Source organism: Bos indicus x Bos taurus, chromosome 9 (assembly GCF_003369695.1).
Source record: "Bos indicus x Bos taurus breed Angus x Brahman F1 hybrid chromosome 9, Bos_hybrid_MaternalHap_v2.0, whole genome shotgun sequence".
NCBI lineage: Eukaryota > Metazoa > Chordata > Mammalia > Artiodactyla > Bovidae > Bos > Bos indicus x Bos taurus.
In genome coordinates, this window is record NC_040084.1 from 89,466,515 (window position 1) to 89,487,042 (window position 20,528).

The following is a 20,528-nucleotide window of genomic DNA, read 5'->3' on the forward strand; positions in this document are numbered from 1 at the left end:
GGAGAAGACTCTTGAGAGTCCCTTGGACTGCAAGGAGATCCAACCAGTCCATACTAAAGGAGATTGGTCCTGGGTGTTCATTGGAAGGACTGATGCTGAAGCTGAAACTCCAATACTTTAGCCACCTCATGAGAAGAATTGACTCATTGGAAAAGACCCTGATGCTGGGAGGGATTGGGGGCAGGCAAAGAAGGGGATGACAGAGGATGAGATGGCTGGATGGCATCACTGACTCGATGGAAGTGAGTCTGAGTGAACTCCGGGAGTTGGTGATGGACAGGGAGGCCTGGCGCGCTCCGATTCATGGGGTCGCAAAGAGCTGGACACAACTGAGCAACTAAACTGAACTGAAGCTTTATCATTTCTCAGTGACGGGAATGGACTGACATGAAGTGGGTGATGGAATCTGCCTTAGAGCTGCAGGATATTCAGGCTGGAGAGACAGCACATTGGTCATCCAACAGCCACCCTTTTTAGCATCAGAGAAACTGTACTGTTTCTGGCACCTGCTGTTACTGGGAGTAGATATTTCTTTCGCCTACAGTGTGTTTGTGTGTTCATGACAGGATTTCACAAGTGAATGTCTGAAGTCTTACCTGCAAAAGCATTTCTTAAAACCAACAATATTACTACGATGCAGTAGATTTACCAATAAATAAAGAGATAAACAAACAAGTAAATAGATAAATAAAAGCTAGTAGAGAACACTTCTTATGACTTAACTGTCATCTATGTCGGGAGAATTCACGCCTTCTAAGGTCTGAATACGAAACTCATGTGTGCCAGTGGCTTGTGACCTCCTGTAGCTGTGTTACTGAAAGCACATGCATTCTTAAATAAACTGGGTAAAATAAAATGCCACAATTGTGGTGCTAACAGGGTCAGCAGTAATGGTTACAAGAGGATTTTCGGATGTAACAGAATCAAAAGTAGTGTCCTGTTAACGAAAGTTTTCGAGTCGCTTTTTTATTTTGAGCCAGATTTGTAAGAGCAGTGATTGAAAGAAAAGACACTATTCTGACAAGTACTCCATTCAGAGTCTTTCTGAAATGGATAAAGATGGTGCTTGTTTGGTCTCCTGCAGGAAATTCGACACAATGATGTCTGTTGAGAGCTTACCTGCTGACTGCTTGACATGTCTAATAACTTCTCCAGCTCCTTGATATGACGACTGACCTCCTTCAAGAGAAGTTTGAGTCGATTTCCAATCACGTGGACTTTTTCTTTGGCTTCTAAACAGTCTGTGCCTTCAGCATTCACCAACAGTTGGCAAGACATGTCTTGCAGTGAGGCCACTTTGAGTTGAGATTCCAACAGCTCATGTCTTATTTGCTAAGAATATAATAAAAAATATTTTTCTGAGAATTTCTGATACTTGGAGAAAGTGCCTATGTGCAGGATGACATCACTTTAACTCAGTGGACAATTATACCTAAGCATCACACGAGGAAGGATATAGCAGCAATGACCTTTGGGAATCAGGGACATATGTTCTAATCCTACCTCTCCCAAAAAGCATCCTATAAAATCCTTGAACCTTTCTGATCTGTTTTCTCATTTGGTGGTGGTTTTTTTTTCAGTCACTAAGTTCAACTCTTTGTGACCCTCACGGACTGCAACATGCCCCCCCTGTCCTTCACTATCTCCTGGAGTTTGTTTAAATACACGTCTGTTGAGTCTGTGATGCTATCTAACTGTCTCATCTTCTGCCACCCCCTTCTCCTCCTGCCCTCAGTCTTTCCTAGCATCAGTCTCTTTTCCAATCAGTTGGCTCGTCAAATCAGATGGCCAAAATATCTGAGCTTCAGCTTTATCATCAGTCCTTCCAATGAGTATTCAGGGTTGATTTCCTTTAGGTAAAATGGTGATATTAATTCCTGCCTGGTCCACAGTATTATTGGAATAATACTGCATATTATTCAAGTCACCAATATTCACCACTGCATATTGGTGAATGCATGTCAAATTATTTAAAATATAAAGTATTATGCAAATGATCCATAAAATAATCATTTAAAAAGAAAAGTAAAACTAACATAAATGCAGAAAAACTCAGCTTGGTTGAGGTATACTCTGATATCTATTTGAGATTTTTAAAAAAGGTATACGGGTGATTCATCACTCACAACTTAATGTCTGAGGTCAAAAGTCTGGTGAAAATGTAGCTGCATAGCTATTTCCTCTGGGTTTCTAAGACCTTTATAGTACTGAACTAAAAGCTGCCAATTCTGTTGGTTAGGTCACTGTGAGTGTTAAATGTTAAGAAATAGCATTTTAAAAATACAGAAAGTGACAAAGTGCAAATTATTTTCTCCTAATGGAACTCAAATATGCTTCCTTATCTTCCATAAAATCACTTAAGTATATGGCACATTATATTGTCCGAAGTTCTCTGCATAAGAATCTACACAAAAATCTTGCAAATATCCTTTTGAATTTAGTACTAGAAAAAGTTTCCTATTCCTTGAAAACTCATATATTTCCTTTTTGTCAGGTAATGAATATCGTTTAACTTACCATGTTTCCCTTGTCTTAGATTTCAGAAAACTTGATACTGAAGTTGAATCTACATACTTAATTCTTCTTAAGAATCCTTAATGGTCTCTATTTTAATAGATTCTCTATTTTAATAGATTTAATGTCCTTTTATTATCAGTTATCCGAAATAATATTGTGACATAGATTCAATATATAAAGTTTAAATTAGAAATAAATTGTAAATAAGAATAGAACTGCCTTGATAAAATGAGGCTAATTAAGATGAAGACCATCTGAGGACTTCCCTGGTGGTACAACAGTTAAGACTTTGCCTTCCAATGCAGGGGATGTGGGTTTGATTCCTGGTCAGGGAGCTAAGATTCCACATGCCTAGTGGCCAAAAAACCAAAAACATTAAACAAAAGCAAGATTGTAACAAATTCAATTAAGACTTTAAAAAAATGTCTCAGGAAAAAAACTTTTTACAAAAGTCTATTAAAAAATTAGCTTAAAAAAACAAAGATGAAGACAGATTTTTAGATGAGCAATGGCTTTAGAACAAGATTCTAAAGCCAGCATATGCCATCTTCTATGCACATGCTTGCTTCACAGAGATGAGAAATCATGAGGGGTAAAAAAGACTAAGAGACTACAACATAAAAGGTAAACAAGCACAACCAACTATAACATAAGCAGAGGCTGTCCAAGCCCACATATCTCACCTTAAGCTGTTTGTGATGGTCCTGAAGTATTTCTGCATCAAGGTTAGAATCAATGGGGACAATTTCATTTTTCCTTCTGTCGATGTTCTCCAGCATAAGCAGCAAACCATGACTCATTTCATGAAAATCCTATGGAAAAAATAAAATATGGAGCATAAAATCGTCTTGAATGAGACATTTTTCTTTCTCTCACAGCTTAAATACCCATGCATTACAATTCCTACCATTGGTTTTCAGATCTTATACACAACTCCTTTCTAAGCAAGGTACTGAAGTTATTGTAATTATCTGAGTTCAAGTTCTTACCAAAAAACATCTAATTTATTACTCTAGGGAAAAATTAGACATAAGGAAAACTGGCATCAAATATTGAATTCCTAGGGCTCTAACACAGATTGGAGACAAGAACTCTCCTCCTCTCTCTTCCTCCTGTATTCAAATTTTTCCAACATTAAAAAAATATATATATTTATTTGGCTGTGCTGGGTCTTAGTTGTGGCATATGGGATCTAGCTCATTGACTAGGGATTGAACCCAGGACCCCTGGACTGGGAGCACGGGGTCTTAGCCACTGGACCACCAGGGATGGCCCCAAATCTTTCCATCTTTGAAGGCCTAAATTCAATCCCTTCTCTCACACATCCATGTGTTCATTTAATCAAGGTATGGTTATGGAAGATCTCCATGGTGGGAGATGCTAAACTAGAGATGGGGGAAGCCAAAGCTTGGGTACCTGCTTCAAGCAGCTATTACTCTTGGGGGCAACTACAATCCTGGAATACAGGCTTCTCATCCTGCTCAGATTATAACCCAAACTCCTGGCCCTGCCCACAAAGCCCTGCATGATCTGTCTCCTGACCACCTCCTGGATCTTTCTTGGCCATTTGTCTCCAATCACACTGGCCTCACACTGGCCTCTGGCCTCCTTCTGTCCTTGAAGATGCTAAGCCCTTTCCTGCTTCTGAGACTTGCCACTTGCTTGACCTCCTTCATGGCAACATCCTTCCGGTGTCAGCTCAAACATTCATACGACTTCCCTGCTCACCATTCCAAAGTGCTTTCATTCGGTTACCCTTATCATATCTGGAAGTAGCTTGGTTAAGCATTTATTTGCATTTTTGTTGTCCATCTTCCCCAACGAAAGCAAAGGCTGGGCTGTATTCTGCCTGCTTAGTGCAGTGTCTGTCATGTGTGTAAACACTGGGCAAGTAACTGTGGTCTGAATGAATGGGTAAACATTTGTAATGCTCACTTGGATGTCTCCTAATGTGCTCAGAAAATATCTGTTGAATGAATACATGAATGAGTCAAAGGAGGACTGGTGAGGCTGAGATAAATTGATGGGAATAGTCTCTTGCAAATTCTAAAGGACATGGGGTTTTTCAACTCTGGGTCATATGTACACATTCTCCAGTAAAATGAAAACTGGGCACAAAGTTACCTCACATGAATACTGACTTTGGGAAGTAACTGCATCCCTCTAGTGATCTTGATAAACTGAGTTACAGACTCAGCCACAATGGAAATGTTGGATTCTGGAACGTGGCCTGCCCAAAGCCCCACAGACCTGGCACTGCATGAGCGCATCCTGGAGAAGACCCCGCCACTCCTCCAGCAGGGAGCACACGCGTTCCCACCGCCCGTTCATCTGGGACAAGCGATCCTGAAGATCCTGGCTATCTTCCTGGCCAGGCTGAGTGAACTCGGAGCTGCACAGATGGATGGACAGGATGATGGCTTTGCGCTGGTCCACAGCTTTCTGGAGCTCCTGCAAAGAGAAAGGAGAACAATCAAACAAGGAAAACAACAATAAAAACGTTAAAGAGATATAGTCTGAGACCTCTGGAAATGCTTCACCCAAATTAAAAAGATCCATTAATTAACACTGGCCTTATAGCAAGATGGCTAAGGTACACACCCCTGGGGACCACACTGGAGCTAAAAGAATTGGATCAGATATAGCCTTACTGACATAAATGGATCTTAAGAAAATACAGTTGTAAGTGAAAGAGTCATAAACAGATTGCTATAGGCTACAAAACAGCACTTATGCAATTTAAAATTTATTGTGCACATACAAATCCACATTTTTCAGGAATACATGTGAAAAAAGAAGATTAAAACTTTGGAATGGTTGCTATGGGTTTGAGGAATGGGGATTAAGAAACAGTGGGAGAAAAGGGATAGATAAATAAAATTAAGGAACTTTTCAGGAAGCAAAGATGATCCTGGGCAGTGAACTAAAGAGTAGGATGAAGTCAGCCCCTACCATGGGAGTCCAACAACAAACCAACCAAAACAAACCAAACACAGCATCGTCCAACAGTTCTGAGCAGCAGGAAATGTGCTCTTAGTTCCAGCGTACAAATTCAATTTCAGTAGACTAATGCTACTCATTGGGCTCCAATATCACTGTGGACAGTGACTGCAGCCATGAAATTAAAAGACACTTGCTCCTTGGAAGGAAAGCTACAGCAAACCTAGACAACATATTAAAAAGCAGAGATATCACTTTCCTGACAAAGGTCCATATAGTCAAAGCTGTGGTTTTTCCAGTTAGTCTTGTTTGGATGTGAGAGTTGGACCACAAAGAAGTCTGAGTGCTAAAGAACTGATGCTTTCAAATTGTGGTACTGGAGAAGACTCTTGAGAGTCCCTTGGACTGCAAGAAGATCAAACCAGTTAATCCTAAAAGAAATCAACCCTGAATATTCATTAAAAGGACTGATGCTGAAGTTGAAGCTCCAATACTTTGGCCACCTGATGTGAAGAGCCAACTCACTGGAAAAGACTGAGAAGGATTAAGGGCAGGAGGAGAAGGATTAAGGGCAGGAGGAGAAGAGGGTGACAGAGGATGAGACGGCTGGATGGCATCATAGACTCAATGGACATGAGTTTGAGCAAACTCTGGGAAATAGTGAAGGATGGGGAAGCCTGGAGTGCTGCAGTCCATGGGGTCTGCTTCTGTAAAGAAGCAGACATGACTTAGCTGCTGAAAACAATGCTACTCAAAGTTGTGCGCATAGGTATGAAATGCACCGCTTGGTAAGAAAGCAGATTCCTAGGCCCTGGCCTCCAGCTGTTCTGACGTCACAGGCACCGACAGTCAGTGGTCCACAGCCTGAGAACACTGCCTCTGCCACAGGCCAGACTTTTTGAGATGATAAAGAGAATAAATAGTATTTGATCAGCTAACAAATTTGGCTTGGTTTCACAAAAAACAGAACAAAAACAAACAGGTGACTGATGTGTTACTGTGTGTATTTCCCCAAAATCTAGAACTAAATTTCAAGAACTTGAGTACAAGCTTATACATTAATCACTGAATATCTTGGTACTGTTTAAATGTTCCCAGATCAAAGTAGAGTCAATGACCCTATAGATTACATCGACCCAGGCTACATTTTCTTATAATTCTCACCATTTGTTATGTTTCCAACTTGTCTTAATTTTCACTTTTAAGTGGATTCTTAATATGCCATGATATAGAATCAACCACAAAAAAGCACAAAAATCTGCAAATATTGTAGAAAGTACTAGGTTATTCCACATATTTATCCTCAGAAAACAGACAGGAAAGATAGGGGAGGGATGGATAAGAGGGTGGCTTTTTCTTATCACATAGGCTGACTTTCAAGGTCTCAACTTTTCCACCCTGATCTCACTTAGGCCTCAGATTCTGGCCAATGTTTGCTTCATCAACCTTTTAAGGAACTGATTACAATGCAACACTGCCTTACATTTTCCTGGAGAGACACTCAAGTAATTTAAGCACTCTAAAAAAAAAAAAAAAAAAGTAATCCAGAGAATATAAATTGCATTTCCCATCTGATGCTTCATCTTGAAATTGATGGAGCTGGTACAGAGGCTACTCTATAAGAAGTCTGAGCAGTGGTCGGGAAGACTCATTTCACTGTTTGAAAATTTAAAACAAAATAACAGCTAAAACAAGGCAGAAAAACATCAGTCCCAAAGAAAACCAGCACACACAGAAACCAGGGAGACACAAAGACAGTGTGTTTTGCTTAATCCTTGAGTCTAGAGGGCCCAGTAGCTACATCTGAAGAAAAGCACAGCTTGACGTTCTCCAAACAAAAAGGCAGGACCAAGAGAGCTATTAAGAAGACACTGAGCTCTCCATCCATAGTATGCTTACAAAAGTCTCCACACATGCATCTCAATGCATCTCAATAGCTGGGCTGAAGAGGATTTTTACGATCTAGAGAGGGAGTTAGAGAAGGTTATCTTCTGTACTACATCCAACAAGGTCAAAATCAAATGGAAATGTCAGGTGTTGTAGCAGGATTACTCCGCAGGTTTTGTTTAGCTGGATTCATTACACTGAAAATTGCTTCTGCCACTATGGTTACCTAGTTCAGAAGTTCTGCTGATTCCAGCGTGACAAGTGGCTTTCTTAGGTCTCTACAAACTCACATGTATACCATCTAGGACAGGCTTTCTCTCCAGCTCTAGATAGACTTGTAGGGCCCTGGCCATAGCTGTGTTTGCCTTAAAAGAGGTTAACTAGGTCCCAGAGGTACCTGGAGGTTTTATGCAATTTTAACTGGTCATTAAATCATGATTATTTTCATGAGGGGCTTCCCTGGTGGCTCAGATGGTAAAGAATCCGCTTGCAATGCAAGAGACATGCATTGGATCCCTGGGTCTGGAAAATCCCCTGGAGAAGGGAATGGCTACCCACTCCAGTATTCTTTTCTGGAAAATTCCACAGACAGAGAAGCCTATGGGCTACAGTCCATGGGGTCTCAAAGAGTTGGATGTGACTGAGCGACTAAAACATATACACATTTTTATGGGGCTGGGTCTGCAATTCAATCCAGCTCTCAACTCTTCCAAGCCTTCCTAGGAACACTCTGACTCGGGATGGCTGGAGAAACATCTGTGTCCACTTCCACCAACCACTGGCCCACTGCTATGTCAGTGTGAGACCAGCCAGAGCTGGTGTTTTTCATCTGACCGGGCATTCCACGTGGCCGCTTTCTGTCTGGCACCATGGAAAAGGCCGAGAGCAGCTACCTTCAGCTTCTGGATTTGGAGCGCGATGGACTGGATGTCGGTGCTGAGCTGTAGGCGCTGAAGCTGTTCCAGGTCGCCCTCCGTCTCCCGAAGCCAGGTCAGAACGCTATTCAGATCTGAGTCCAATTGCTGCCTCCTCTGGGGCTTCTGTTTCATCCTCAGCTCCTTGCTCAGGGCCTCTGCCTGGATGAGTTCCCAGCGGTCAATCACGCCTGGCAAGACAGGACATGCACACGAGAGTGAAGGGCTTTCCTCCACATGGAATGTTTAGGAAATGCTTGAAACCGACATGGGCGCTAACTCTAAAACAGAAAAGAAAGTAATGCCACTGGGCATTTCCATTGCTGTCAGCTGTAAGTAACAGGATAGTGGCTGTATTTTTCTTATCTGCATTTTTAACAATGATGGGGAAGAAAAAAATCAGCTACATAAGATTTAACACTGTAAAGAGATTTATGAAGTGATAGCATTAAAGTGAGTGAACATCGGGACTTCCCTGGTGGTCCAGTGGCTAGGACTCTCTGTTCCCAGTGCAGGGTGGCCTGAGTTCGATCCCTGGTCAGGGAACTAGATCCTGCATGCTGCAACTAAGACCTGGGGTAGCCAAAATAAATACATACAGAGATATTAAACAACAACAACAATAAAGTTGGTGAAGATAACTTTCAGTTCTTGGTTTCTTTCTGCAATAGAGCTCTGAGAGCACTGGGCATATATCTAGAAGATTCCTGACTAGTGATTCAAAGATGATGCTTTAAAATAAATGGGACATGGGGAAAAACCACTGTGATATTTTTCACCTTCTTGTTCTGTCCCCAGAGATCCTTGTAACCTGAAGGAAAGTTCTCAGGACAGAATAGTATAGATTGAGGTAAGCAACACAGTGGAACTCAGAGGCATCAGAGTGTTTTGAGATCTTCTATTTCACTCTGTCCTGAATAGAGCACAACATACTCACCAGCTGTTTGGGTTTCAGTGCTATTCAAGTTAACAAAGCCAGGAAAATGGTCCTCTTCCTCGGTCAGCTTGTGCTCCAGTCTTTTCACTGAGTCTATGCTGCCACTGCATTCACCCAGCAGTTTCATCTGTTTAGACACGGAAAAGAGGCTCCCTTGTCACAAAATTCTCAAGCTGTCATGAGTGCAAGAGATCCTGGGGAAAATATCTTTGGAGTTCCTCAAAAGAGACAGTGGCTAAGTGCTACCTTTCTGTAAAGAGTAAGCTGCTCTTAGCTTCCCTGATGGCTCAGTGGTAAAGAATCGGCCTGCCAATTCAGGAGACATGGGTTTCATCTCTGATCTGGGAGGATCCCACATGCTATGGAGCAACTAAACCTCAAGCATCACAAGTAAGCCCGTGCTCTAGACTCTGTACTCCATGAGAGAAGCCACCGCAATGAGAAACCCTTGCACCCCAACTAAAAAGTAGCCCCGTTTGCCACAACTAGAGAAAAGCCTGTGCAGCAATGAAGAACCCGCACAGCCAAAAAAAAAAAAAAGAGTTAGCTGCTCTGCTGGAAACAAAAAAGTCAAGTTCAAAAACATGCTTCTAAAACATGTGACATGTTCATATTTACACAAAGCAATGCCTTGAAGATATACTTGGCACACATGGTTTTACACAAGTCCTCCCAATTTCTTTTAAAATTTATGAATCAAAACAGACTAAATCGATCTGGGATTTAACACTCAGAGCCCCCAGCTGGCAATATAACATATTGTCTTTGGCAAGCTGCTCCCCTTTTTCTTAAACTGAAGTGTGGGAACAGTGATATTACCACAAATCTCACAGGGGCATCTATTTGCATTAAGTAATTAAAATGCTTAAAAGAATAAAACAATATTAACACCAGCCGTTTCATGAGAAAATCTAAGCAATGCTTAATAGATACTAAGGGAATACATCTGACATCAAAAGAAAAGCTTCCAACTCCATATTTAATATCAGGCACATATTCAAAGACTAAAGGAACAAATCATTTCAAGGCACGCCTGCTACACGTGATCATAACGTTTTCTGTCAAAGCCTTTACCAAATCACGTTGCTCTTAAGTTACTTTGACTGCTTTTGATTGGTGTTAAGTATAATCTCAGTTGATTTCAGCACGCTCATTGTGAAACTGTATTATACTTTTTAAAAGGAGGTTTCACTATAATAGAAGTCAGGATAAGAGGCCAAATTGAACAGGAAGTAAACTCATGATTAATTAATTACTCTTCTGTGACTGTGAGGATGTTAACGTCAGCATAAAAGGTTCTCTTCCCTGGTTTTAAAAAAGCAGTACGTGTGAATTGTCATTAGGCTTAGGGAAATTAATTTTTCTTGCCTTTTACGAGGGGTGTGAAGAGACATGACAGAAGGCCTTGAAGAGATTTACTTTCAAATCTTCTTGCTTAAGTATGCGTAAGAACACAGGTAATTCTCTGAGTATTTCTCTGGGAAGTTATTCTGTCAGTAACTTGAGCCGAGCAAAGCTATTACATACTTTACAAAGAGCTTTTAAAAATGGAACTGGTAATACACACAATCTCTTGCCATCTTCTCTCCAAATCTTGTTAGTCAGAATTGTTTTCCCCAGAATGAGAAAACAAACAAGAGGATACAAAAATCCCAGGGTCATCAAGTGACTCGAAAGACACCCAGGAAAAGAACTAAACCCATTCCATGTCAGCAATATACCAGCTGAAATCTGCTGCTCCGAGCATAACCTTGGTCAGAAAAATCATTAACTGAATTTGAAAGAATGCCTAGTTACCTTCCGGGGCCAAAGCAATCTGTGGAAAGATTTCACAAGAGATCTGGATTCGATCCCCTGGATCAGGAAGATCCCCTGGAGAAGGGATCTTCTACCCACTCCAGTATTCTTGCCTGGAGAATCCCATGGACAGAGGAGCCTGGCGGGCTACAGTCCACAGTGTCAAAAAAAAGAGTCTGACACGACTGACTGACTGCCTAACACTTTCACTTTCAGTTCTCTGTGTAAAGGAACAGGCTGGTTCTTAAGGTAGATCAGGGGGCTGAGCACAGACCACTTTTGCTCCAAAGGTAACCTGCTAACAGGGCTTTGTTTTGCACACACACACCTATGAGTTCAAGGGCAGTTTGGTACGCGGAGAGCGGACACAGACCTCATGCCACAAACAGATGGTTCTTTGTCACACAGCTGTGATCACCAGGTACGTATGAGGATCAAGAAGGGCCCGGATACTCACGTAGCCCCTGTAGCCAGAGTCTAGCTCTGGTCCTGTGGGCGTTTTGCTGTGGATGATATTCTCTGTTTGCTGCATCTGAAAGCGGCTGTCATCCAAGGCTTTGCCCAGCTGTCGGATCTGTGACTCCAAGGCACCAGGGTCCCCTGCAGTGTCAACCATGAGAATCTCGATAAGCTTGACATTCAAGGAGATGGTTAAGAAATTCTACAGGCAGGGCAGCAGAGAGATGGCATGTGTGTGGGTGATCATAAGGCACATTTAGTACTGACATGCTGGTGGGTTAGGAGTTCAAATGACTAGACTGATGAATGTGCTTGACCAGGAGTCCAAGCTGACTGGGTGCTGCCCCAGGGGCCACACAGTAGGTTCTCACAGCCTGTGAGTCTGCTGCCTCTTAAACTGCACGCTGTGAGTTGGGGAGCATTCTCAAAACCTCAGGTGGTCCCTTCTGCTCCCCGATAACTGGGAGTTATCAGTTATGTCTCAGGCTCCCTCTGCAGTCACTTATCAAACAGAAAGTCACACTATCTTATTTTCCTCTCTGCATCTCAGGAGAAGATGGTGCCCCTGAAGTCTCAAGTGGCTGCACCCTTCACTTAAGGCAAGACTTCACGTGAGCTGAGAAAAGGTATGTGTGGAGGAGCCACGCTAGCAATGACTTCATTTTGTCTGAAACTTGAAACAAAACCAGGAGAAAGTGAAAATTTTAGCATTTCCATCCAGGCGTGCTCCCACTCTGAGCTTAGAACTCCTGGCTTACCTTTGAGAGACGTGACGTTGTTTTGGAAATTTGTGTGTGCGTGTGTGGTACAGTCTTTGAACTCAACAAGAATATGATCGTCAGAGTGAAGCTAGCGCAGGGTGAAAGCACAGTAAACATTAGTAAGCTTTATTAATTCTCTTTTGGAAAGAAAGCCTTCTAAATACACCTGGAAGAAGTCTCTCACTGGGAATCACTCAGGTAGTCACCATTTTAGCAATGAGACTTTATTTTCCATCCTTTTGCTTTTTTACAGAAATGTTAAGTGTAAACTAATAATCTCACGAGTCAACACCCTATCACCAGGGTCCAACCCTGTTCTCTCCATTGTCCTCCAGATTACAGACTCTGAACTACAGTTCGTCTACAGCGAGAGCCTAATTTTTTGGAGCTGAATACTTGACTCATCCTTTGTCTTTTATGGGACCCCAGAGATCCCACAGTGGGCCTGGGGTCCCACCTATAAGCTAGTGAACTTGGGACAGAATCCCCGAGCCCTGACTCCCCAGCCAGTGGTGGGTCTGCAATTCCTCCTTGAAGTCATAAAGTCAGAGCTGTTACAACCAAGCAGGGAGCTAGAGCACCAATGCTAAGACTAGTGTTTCCATCTCCTATTTTCTGCCATTAATGGGCATCATAGTTCATACCTACTGAGAGTGACTACCATTTCACAAGTTGAATGGTTGTTTTACTGCACTTGATTCCTGGAGCTATGGGCTTCCCTGGTGGCTCAGGCAGTAAAGAATCTGCCTGCAATGTGGGAGACCCAGGTTTAATCCCTGGGAAGACCCAGGGAAGATCCTCTGGAGGAGGGAATGGCTACCCACTCCTGTATTCTTGCTTGGAGAATTCCATGGAGAGAGGAGCCTGGCAGGCTACAGGGCATGGGGTCACAAAGAGTCGGACATGACTGAGTGACCAACATTTCCACTTTCACTGAAGTTTTACTCTTGGTGTGGATCAACCAAGTGGTTTCGGTTTTTGTTTCTGAGACGGCAGTCAGAGAAGAAGTTTCTGCCTTAACATGCTTGTGGCACAGAGCTGTGAGAGGGCGGGTAAAGGTGCTCAGAGAGGAGAAGGCTGGTTACAGGTGAGCAGGGGAGGTCTGCTTTGGCTTGGGTGCCTACCAGAGGAATTTCTGATTGCACTTTCTGTGAGTTTAACATAGGCCTCGGGACTTTCAGGGATCACTACATCTGCAAAAAGAGCACAGTCTAAGTTGACAGCTAAGGTCTGCAAACCTGGATCCCCTGATGGCAAGAAAATAACTTTCCTAGAGGGAAAAAAGGAAATTAATCATTCTGGGCCGATAATTCTTGAACATACAGAGAAGTCTGAGTCCGACCACCAAAGGGTTCCTGAAATAAATCATAATAAAGGCTCTCATTGATGGAGAGTGTTTTATGAGCCAGGCGATGTTCTGGGCACTCGTTTACCCTCACAGAAACCCTACAGGGTGTGTGGAAGTGTTATTCTCATTTTATTGATGAAAAAAACTGAGGCCCAGGGGAATTGTTACTCATTCAAGTTTCAGCAGCTAGTAGCAGCATAACTGGAATTGCAATCCATACAGGTTCTAGAGCGGTGCTGTCCAACAGAAATAACATACATTGTTTTAAAGAGTCTAAGAGCCACAATGACAAGTCAAGGGATGAAAATACATTCAATACTTAATTTTACTTCATCAATGAATCTAAAGTATAACATGTAATCAACATAAGTATTATTATTAATATTTTACACACTTGCTTTGTGCTAAGTCTTTGAATTCTGTGTGTTTGTGTTAGGGCACTGGGTGTAGCAAATATCCATCTGCACAGTCACATTTCAGTGCTCAGCTGTCATGTGTGGCTGAGGGACTGCATATTGAGTATTTCTGCTTTAGATGCAAAATGCTTAGTTATTAGGCTGTACTGTAAAAACAAAATAGAAACGAGAGAAATCATTTTCTTTTTGTACAGCATCAGCCTCTTGGGAATCCAAATGTGAACCATCACACAAAGAAAAAGCAGAAATTGTCTTTTAGGGAATGTGTGAGATGCGTTTATAAGGGCTACAAATTGGCCTCTGGTTATTTATTCTATGTCGACTCACCTTTCTTAAAATGCTCCTCTTTCTCTGTCCACCTCTTCACTATAGGTGCTTCCTGAGGCTTCATATGTCTTGATTCCCTTTGTACACTCTTCCTGTGTGGTCTCCTTTCTTTCCTTGGGGACCACTGACATGTGGATAACTATCTAGTCTACATTTCTGGTTCCTGACCCATGTAGCCATCCATTGCTGGCTTTTTCCAGTGGGATAGGCCATAGCATCTCAAGTTCAGGACGTGCCCAGAGGAACTCACTGCCTCCTGCTCTCTCACTGCCCTGCCCCGGTGGCTCCACAGTCACCCAGAACATTCTCTCCTACTCGTGGTCCTCAGAGCCTAGGACCACCTGCTTCTTTTACCAAGATGTTCACACCAGAAATATCACTTCAGCCGCAATCCAATCAGCCATCAGTCACGCAGGAGCCGTCTCATGATTTCTCATAGCTTTCATCTATTCCCAGTGCTGCTTCCTTAGTTCAGGCCATAACCACATCTGTGTCCTGGACTGTAAAGTGATTCCATCTGGACTTTCTTTCAATGTGCCCTTCTCTAGATATTGCTGAGACAGGTTCTTTGAAAACAGACATCAGATCACATTGCCTCCCTCCTTAGAGCCCTGCTGTGACTGTCCTGGGTCTTCACGGTAAAACTGCTTTTCATGATAAACAGGTTGCTGTATGACCAGGCCCTGGTTCGCCCTTCCATCTCCTCTTTGTTCACTCTCCACCTCTCAATCTACAGCCCTGTCATTCTAGACAAACTCCAGGTGACTGAAAGTGCTGAGGCTGGTCATAAAGCTGAGATGGGTGTCCTCTCCTTTCTTCCTCTGGACACTGTCACATCCTCCTGGCTGACTTCTATTCATCCTGCAGGTCTCAGCACAGGTCTCTTCTCTAAAGCCTTTCTCCAAAGCTCTGGCTCAGCCACCCCTGGGCTGTTTTCACATCACCTTGTGTACCCTGCTACTCCAGTGCCAAACATTTCACACAGGTGTTTCTTATTTGTCTGTGTTCCACCCTAGAGTGTTAGGGCTTCCTTGGTAGCTCAGAAGTAAAGAATTTGCCTGCAACACAGGGGATGCAGATTCGACCCCTGGATTGGGAAATCCCCTGGAGTAGGAAATGGCAACCCACTCCAGTATTCTTGCCTGGAGAATCCCACGGACAGAGGAGTCTGGTGGGCTCCAGTCCATGGGATCAAAAAGAGTCGGACACGACTTAGCGACTGAACCACCTCCATACTACCACACTACCACCCTAGAATGTAAGCTCTTTGAAAAGAAAAGGAACTGTGTATTTCCAGTACTTATAAAGCGCCAGTCATGTAGTAAGAATGTAAGCATATGTGGGATAAATCAATGGTCATATCAATTTTGCATTTGTGAACCATGTTAATATCCAATTATGCCATTGAGTCCAAGTTCCCTTGATGGGAGAAGGAAGATGATTCTGCTTAGCTATGGGTTTTCAGGACAGTATCCATTCCTTTGTATTTTCTTTCAAGCTAGCATACGCATAGGAGGAGCTCTTTCCTACCTGATAAGCCAACAGCTCCCCTGAGGTAGAAATCTTTATCTTCCGGACCCTCTTCGTCCTCAGACGGCAGAGTTCTGGACATGGCGGACTCCAGGTCACGGCTGAGGTCATAGTCATGGTCCCATTCCAGGGGGATGGAGTCCACACTGGCGGGGGTGTCTCGTCCAGACCTCTCGCTCCGGAGGGGCTGGGCGAGTGAGAGGGAGGGGTTGGAGGAAGGCTGCGGGGAGAGCACGCCGTCCGTGGAGGTGTCCCGCCAGTGGAGGTCTGACAGAGTTCCAGCCTCATCCAGTTCCAGCTCCCGGTCAGAGAGGTCGTGCTCATCATCTGGGAGCTAGAAACGCAGCCAAGACAGCCCTGTTACTGCAGCGGTCAGCTGGTCCCCTCCCCACTCTGTGCTCTGCCTCTCATCAATGTTCAGCACGAAAGCCTAGCTGGACCACATCCCTGTCTTAGTAGGGTTAATTTTAAACTTCCTATCATCGAATAATAAATAAGTATCTTCTGAGCACTTTTCAAAATGCCTTATACGTGAATCTAGTAAATTCTCAATTTTATCGCTGGTAAAATGGAGATAATATTAAGACCTACTTCAAAAAATTGACAGAAGATTAAAAAAGATACTGTAAATAAAGATAACTTAGTATCTAACCTGCAACACAGTAAGTACTAAATGGCACAGATCAGGAGCCAAAGGGAATCACTGATAACACCTTAGCTTTTCACATAAAACCCTGGGCCTTTTACACCTTGTATTCCAGATAGAAAATACACTTTATCACAGAAGATGACAAATATTCTAATAATAACATCTTGACAATGAGCTATGATTATGGTAGCAATTAGGGAAAAGGAAAAGAAAAATAAATTCAGCTAAACAACCACATCAATTGGGCCACTGTTTAACACTGCTCACCTTTATCCCCTTGTTTCCTCTAGAAGCTTCTTGATCTTCCATGGAAGATATGTGCCAAGTACTCTTCTAAGCTCTTTATATGCATGTATGTGTATATATATATATAAATACAAATATATAAATATATATATATATTTATATATGAACTCATATCATGCCCAAAGCAATCCTTTCTATGAGATAGGTACAGTTATTGAGCCAGGTTTACATTAACGAAACTAAGGCAAGCCATATGAAGCACTCTGGCTCCAGAGTCCAGTACACACTAAACGATGCTACTTGATCTCACATTATTAATTCTCTTTAGATTTCATGACCATGAAAAAACAGTGTCACGTACAGGCAGGCGAATCAGTTTCTTATGGTATCTTTCCACGCGTCCAAAGACCTCCTGACAGTAACGTCGGAGCTCATCCAGCTCTTCCTCAATGACGGCCGCATCCAAGGGCTCACTCTTCTCTATCAGCTGTTCTCCTTGGGCGATTATCTGTTCAATCTTATTGTGGTTCAATGAGATTTCCTGCTGGAAGGCCTAGGGAGCATACCTCTCATGTTAATTTTTCATGACTCACATAAACATGAAGTAACTCTAAGATACATATTAAGAAAAACCATGTAGGGGATACTTAGTTTACCATAGACAAAGACAAGCCAAGAGGCTATTACTTTCTAAAGTAAGCTATAAAATTTTGAAATCAGAACAGGAAGCAGAAATGGAATTGTTAGAATTCCATGACCAGAGAGGCGCCTTTGCCTAATAAAATTTACCACCATGGACAGTGTGGGTAAGAGAATCATAGGAAAAAACATTTAAACCCATCATAAAGTTGAGAGCACTGGCTGTCCCTGATGAAAAGTAATGGCAAGCAATAGAGAGCCACCAGAGTTAATTTAGCATTTTAAAGAATTCTATTCAATATTTAAATTTTAGATTTTCCAAGATGTCAAATATGAGTAAGAAAAACCATCCAAAATCACAATATCACAAATTCTTCTCAGATGATTTGACTATTTCAGGACATAAGTAGGAAAAACTGTAATTATTTGAAAAACAGGTAATTCTGGATTCCTTAGACTTATTTTATATGATTCAAAACAGTTAAGCCTCAGGGAACATGTTTCAAGGGATAAATTTTAATTCAACACAAGAATAAACTCTGGAATAGTTGAAATTTCCCAATAATAAAAAGAATGCCAAGGGAGAAAGAGGGCGGTTATAAATGCTATGATCCTGCCAGAGTCCAGATAGAAAAGATTCAACTACCACTTGGTAGAAATTTCCTGCTAAAGCTTTTAAATAGGTATTTTTACCTGTGAAACAACTTGGGAGAGTTGAGGTGAAGGGGAAGGATGGAGAGGCTGGTCTATTAAATAAAATACTGGGGCTATTTTATGATTTTTTTATTCTGAGAATCTAGGAGTAAAGGTAATTTCCTTGCTTTATTATGACAACTTTAAAGTCACAGGCACCATGAGTGGTAGTTTAGTTGTTAAGTCCTGTCTGACTCTTGCGACCTCATGCACTGGAGCCAACCAGGCCTCTCTGCCCATGGGATTTTCCAGGCAAGAATACTGGAGTGGGTTGCCATTTCCTTCTCTAAGGCAACATGACTATTCTTATAAAAAAAGTCTACCTATTCTCTTATCTTGGGATGAAAATTTCATAAGCTTCATTGCATATTATTCAAGATATTAAACATTCTTCCTTTGAGGGAATCCTCATATCTAATATATAACCCTCCCCATGTAAAAGGCTTCACTCTCCTTTTTCACTTTTATCAAGAGGCTCTTTAGTTACTCTTCACTTAATGCCATAAGGGTGGTATCATCAGTGTATCTGAAGTTATTGATATTTCAGGTTAGTGAAAGTTAGTGAAAGAGGAGAGTAAAAAAGCTGGCCTAAAAATCAACATTCAAAAAACTAAGATAATGGCATCTGGTCCTATCAGTCAGTTCAGTTCAGTCGCTCAGTCGTGTCCGACTCTTTGCAACCCCATGAATCGCAGCACGCCAGGCCTCCCTGTCCATCACCAACTCCCGGAGTTCACCCAAACCCGTGTCCATTGAGTCGCTGATGCAACCCAGCCATCTCATCCTCTGTCGTCGCCTTCTCCTCCTGCCCCCAATCCCTCCCACCATCAGGGTCTTTTCCAATGAGTCAACTCTTCGCGTGAGGTGGCCAAAGTATTAGAGTTTCAGCTGCAGCATCATTCCTTCCAAAGAACACCCAGGACTGATCTCCTTTAGAATGGACTGGTTGGATCTCCTTGGAGTCCAAGGGACTCTCAAGAGTCTTCTCCAACACCACAGCTCAAAAGCATCAATTCTTTGGTGCTCAGCTTTCTTCACAGTCCAACTCTCACATCCATACATGACCACTGGAAAAACCATAGCCTTGACCAGACGGACCTTTGTTGGCAAAGTAATGTCTCTGCTTTTGAATATGCTATCTAGGTTGGTCATAACTTGCCTTCCAAGGAGTGAGTCTTTTAATTTCATGCCTGCAGTCACCATCTGCAGTGATTTTGGAGTCTGACACTGTTTCCACTGTTTCCCCATCTATTTCCTATGAAGTGATGGGACCAGATGCCATGATCTTCGTTTTCTGAATGTTGAGTTTTAAGCCAACTTTTTCACTCTCCTCTTTCACTTTCATCAAGAGGTTTTTTAGCTCCTCTTCACTTTCTGCCATAAGGGTGGTGTCATCTGCATATGTGAAGTGACTGATATTTCTCCTGGAAATCTTGAGTCCAGCTTGTGCTTCTTCCAGCCCAGCGTTTCTCATGATGTACTCTGCATAGAAGTTAAATAAGCAGGGTGACAATATACAGCCTTGACGTACTCCTTTTCCTATTTGGAACCAGTCTGTTGTTCCATGTCCAGTTCTAACTGTTGCTTCCTGGCCTGCATATAGGTTTCTCAAGAGGTATGTCAGGTGGTCTGGTATTCCCACCTCTTGAAGAATTTCCACAGTTTATTGTTATCCACATAGTCAAAGTCTTTGGCATACTCAATGAAGCAGAAATAGATGTTTTTTTCTGGAACTCTCTTGCTTATTTGATGATCCAGCGGATGTTGGCAATTTGATCTCTGGTTCCTCTGCCTTTTCTAAAATCAGCTTGAACATCTGGAAGTTCACAGTTCACGTATTGCGCCTGGCTTGGAGAATTTTGAGCATTACTTTACTAGCGTGTGAGATGAGTGCAATTGTGTGGTAGTTTGAGCATTCTTTGGCATTGCCTTTCTTTGGGATTGGAATGAAAACTGACATTTTCCAGTCCTGTGTCCACTGCTGAGTTTTCCACATTTGCTGGCATATTGAGAGCAGCACTTTCACAGCATCATCTTTCAGGATTTGAAACAGCTCAACTGGAATTCTATCACCTCCACTAGCTTTCTGAGTAGTGATGCTTTCTAAGGACCACTTGACTTCACACTCCAAAATGTCTGGTTCTAGGTGAGTGATCACACCATCGTGATTATCTTGGTTGTGAAGCTGTTTTTTGTACAGTTCTGTGTATTCTTGCCATGTCTCCTTAATATCTTCTGCTTCTGTTAGGTCCATACCATTTCTGTCCTTTATTGAGCCCATCTTTGCACGAAATGTTCCCTTGGTATCTCTAATTTTCTTAAAGAGATCTTTAGTCTTTCCCATTCTGTTGTTTTCCTGTATTTCGTTGCATTGATCCCTGAAGAAGGCTTTCTTATCTCTCCTTGCTATTCTTTGGAACTCTGCATTCAGATGCTTATATCTTTCCTTTTCTCCTTTGCTTTTCACT

At 42.3% G+C, this 20,528-nt stretch overlaps 1 protein-coding gene across 14 annotated transcripts in view; it reads right to left on the minus strand.

Moving 5' to 3' along the window:
* The window catches only part of SYNE1 (spectrin repeat containing nuclear envelope protein 1), a 496,771-nt gene that overhangs the window by 12,485 nt on the left and 463,758 nt on the right, over positions 1–20,528 (minus strand). For 11 of the 14 annotated variants that reach the window (XM_027551880.1, XM_027551874.1, XM_027551875.1 and 8 more), the window contains 9 exons: positions 17,090–17,281; positions 15,834–16,167; positions 13,337–13,405; positions 11,450–11,592; positions 9,196–9,322; positions 8,238–8,449; positions 4,768–4,968; positions 3,201–3,329; positions 1,120–1,332 (listed from right to left, as the gene is read on the minus strand). In XM_027551880.1, the coding sequence (XP_027407681.1) occupies positions 1,120–1,332; positions 3,201–3,329; positions 4,768–4,968; positions 8,238–8,449; positions 9,196–9,322; positions 11,450–11,592; positions 13,337–13,405; positions 15,834–16,167; positions 17,090–17,281 (1,620 nt within the window). The remainder of the gene's footprint in view (positions 1–1,119; positions 1,333–3,200; positions 3,330–4,767; positions 4,969–8,237; positions 8,450–9,195; positions 9,323–11,449; positions 11,593–13,336; positions 13,406–15,833; positions 16,168–17,089; positions 17,282–20,528) is intronic. The other 3 variants (XM_027551881.1, XM_027551876.1, XM_027551878.1) reach the window with 1 other exon arrangement.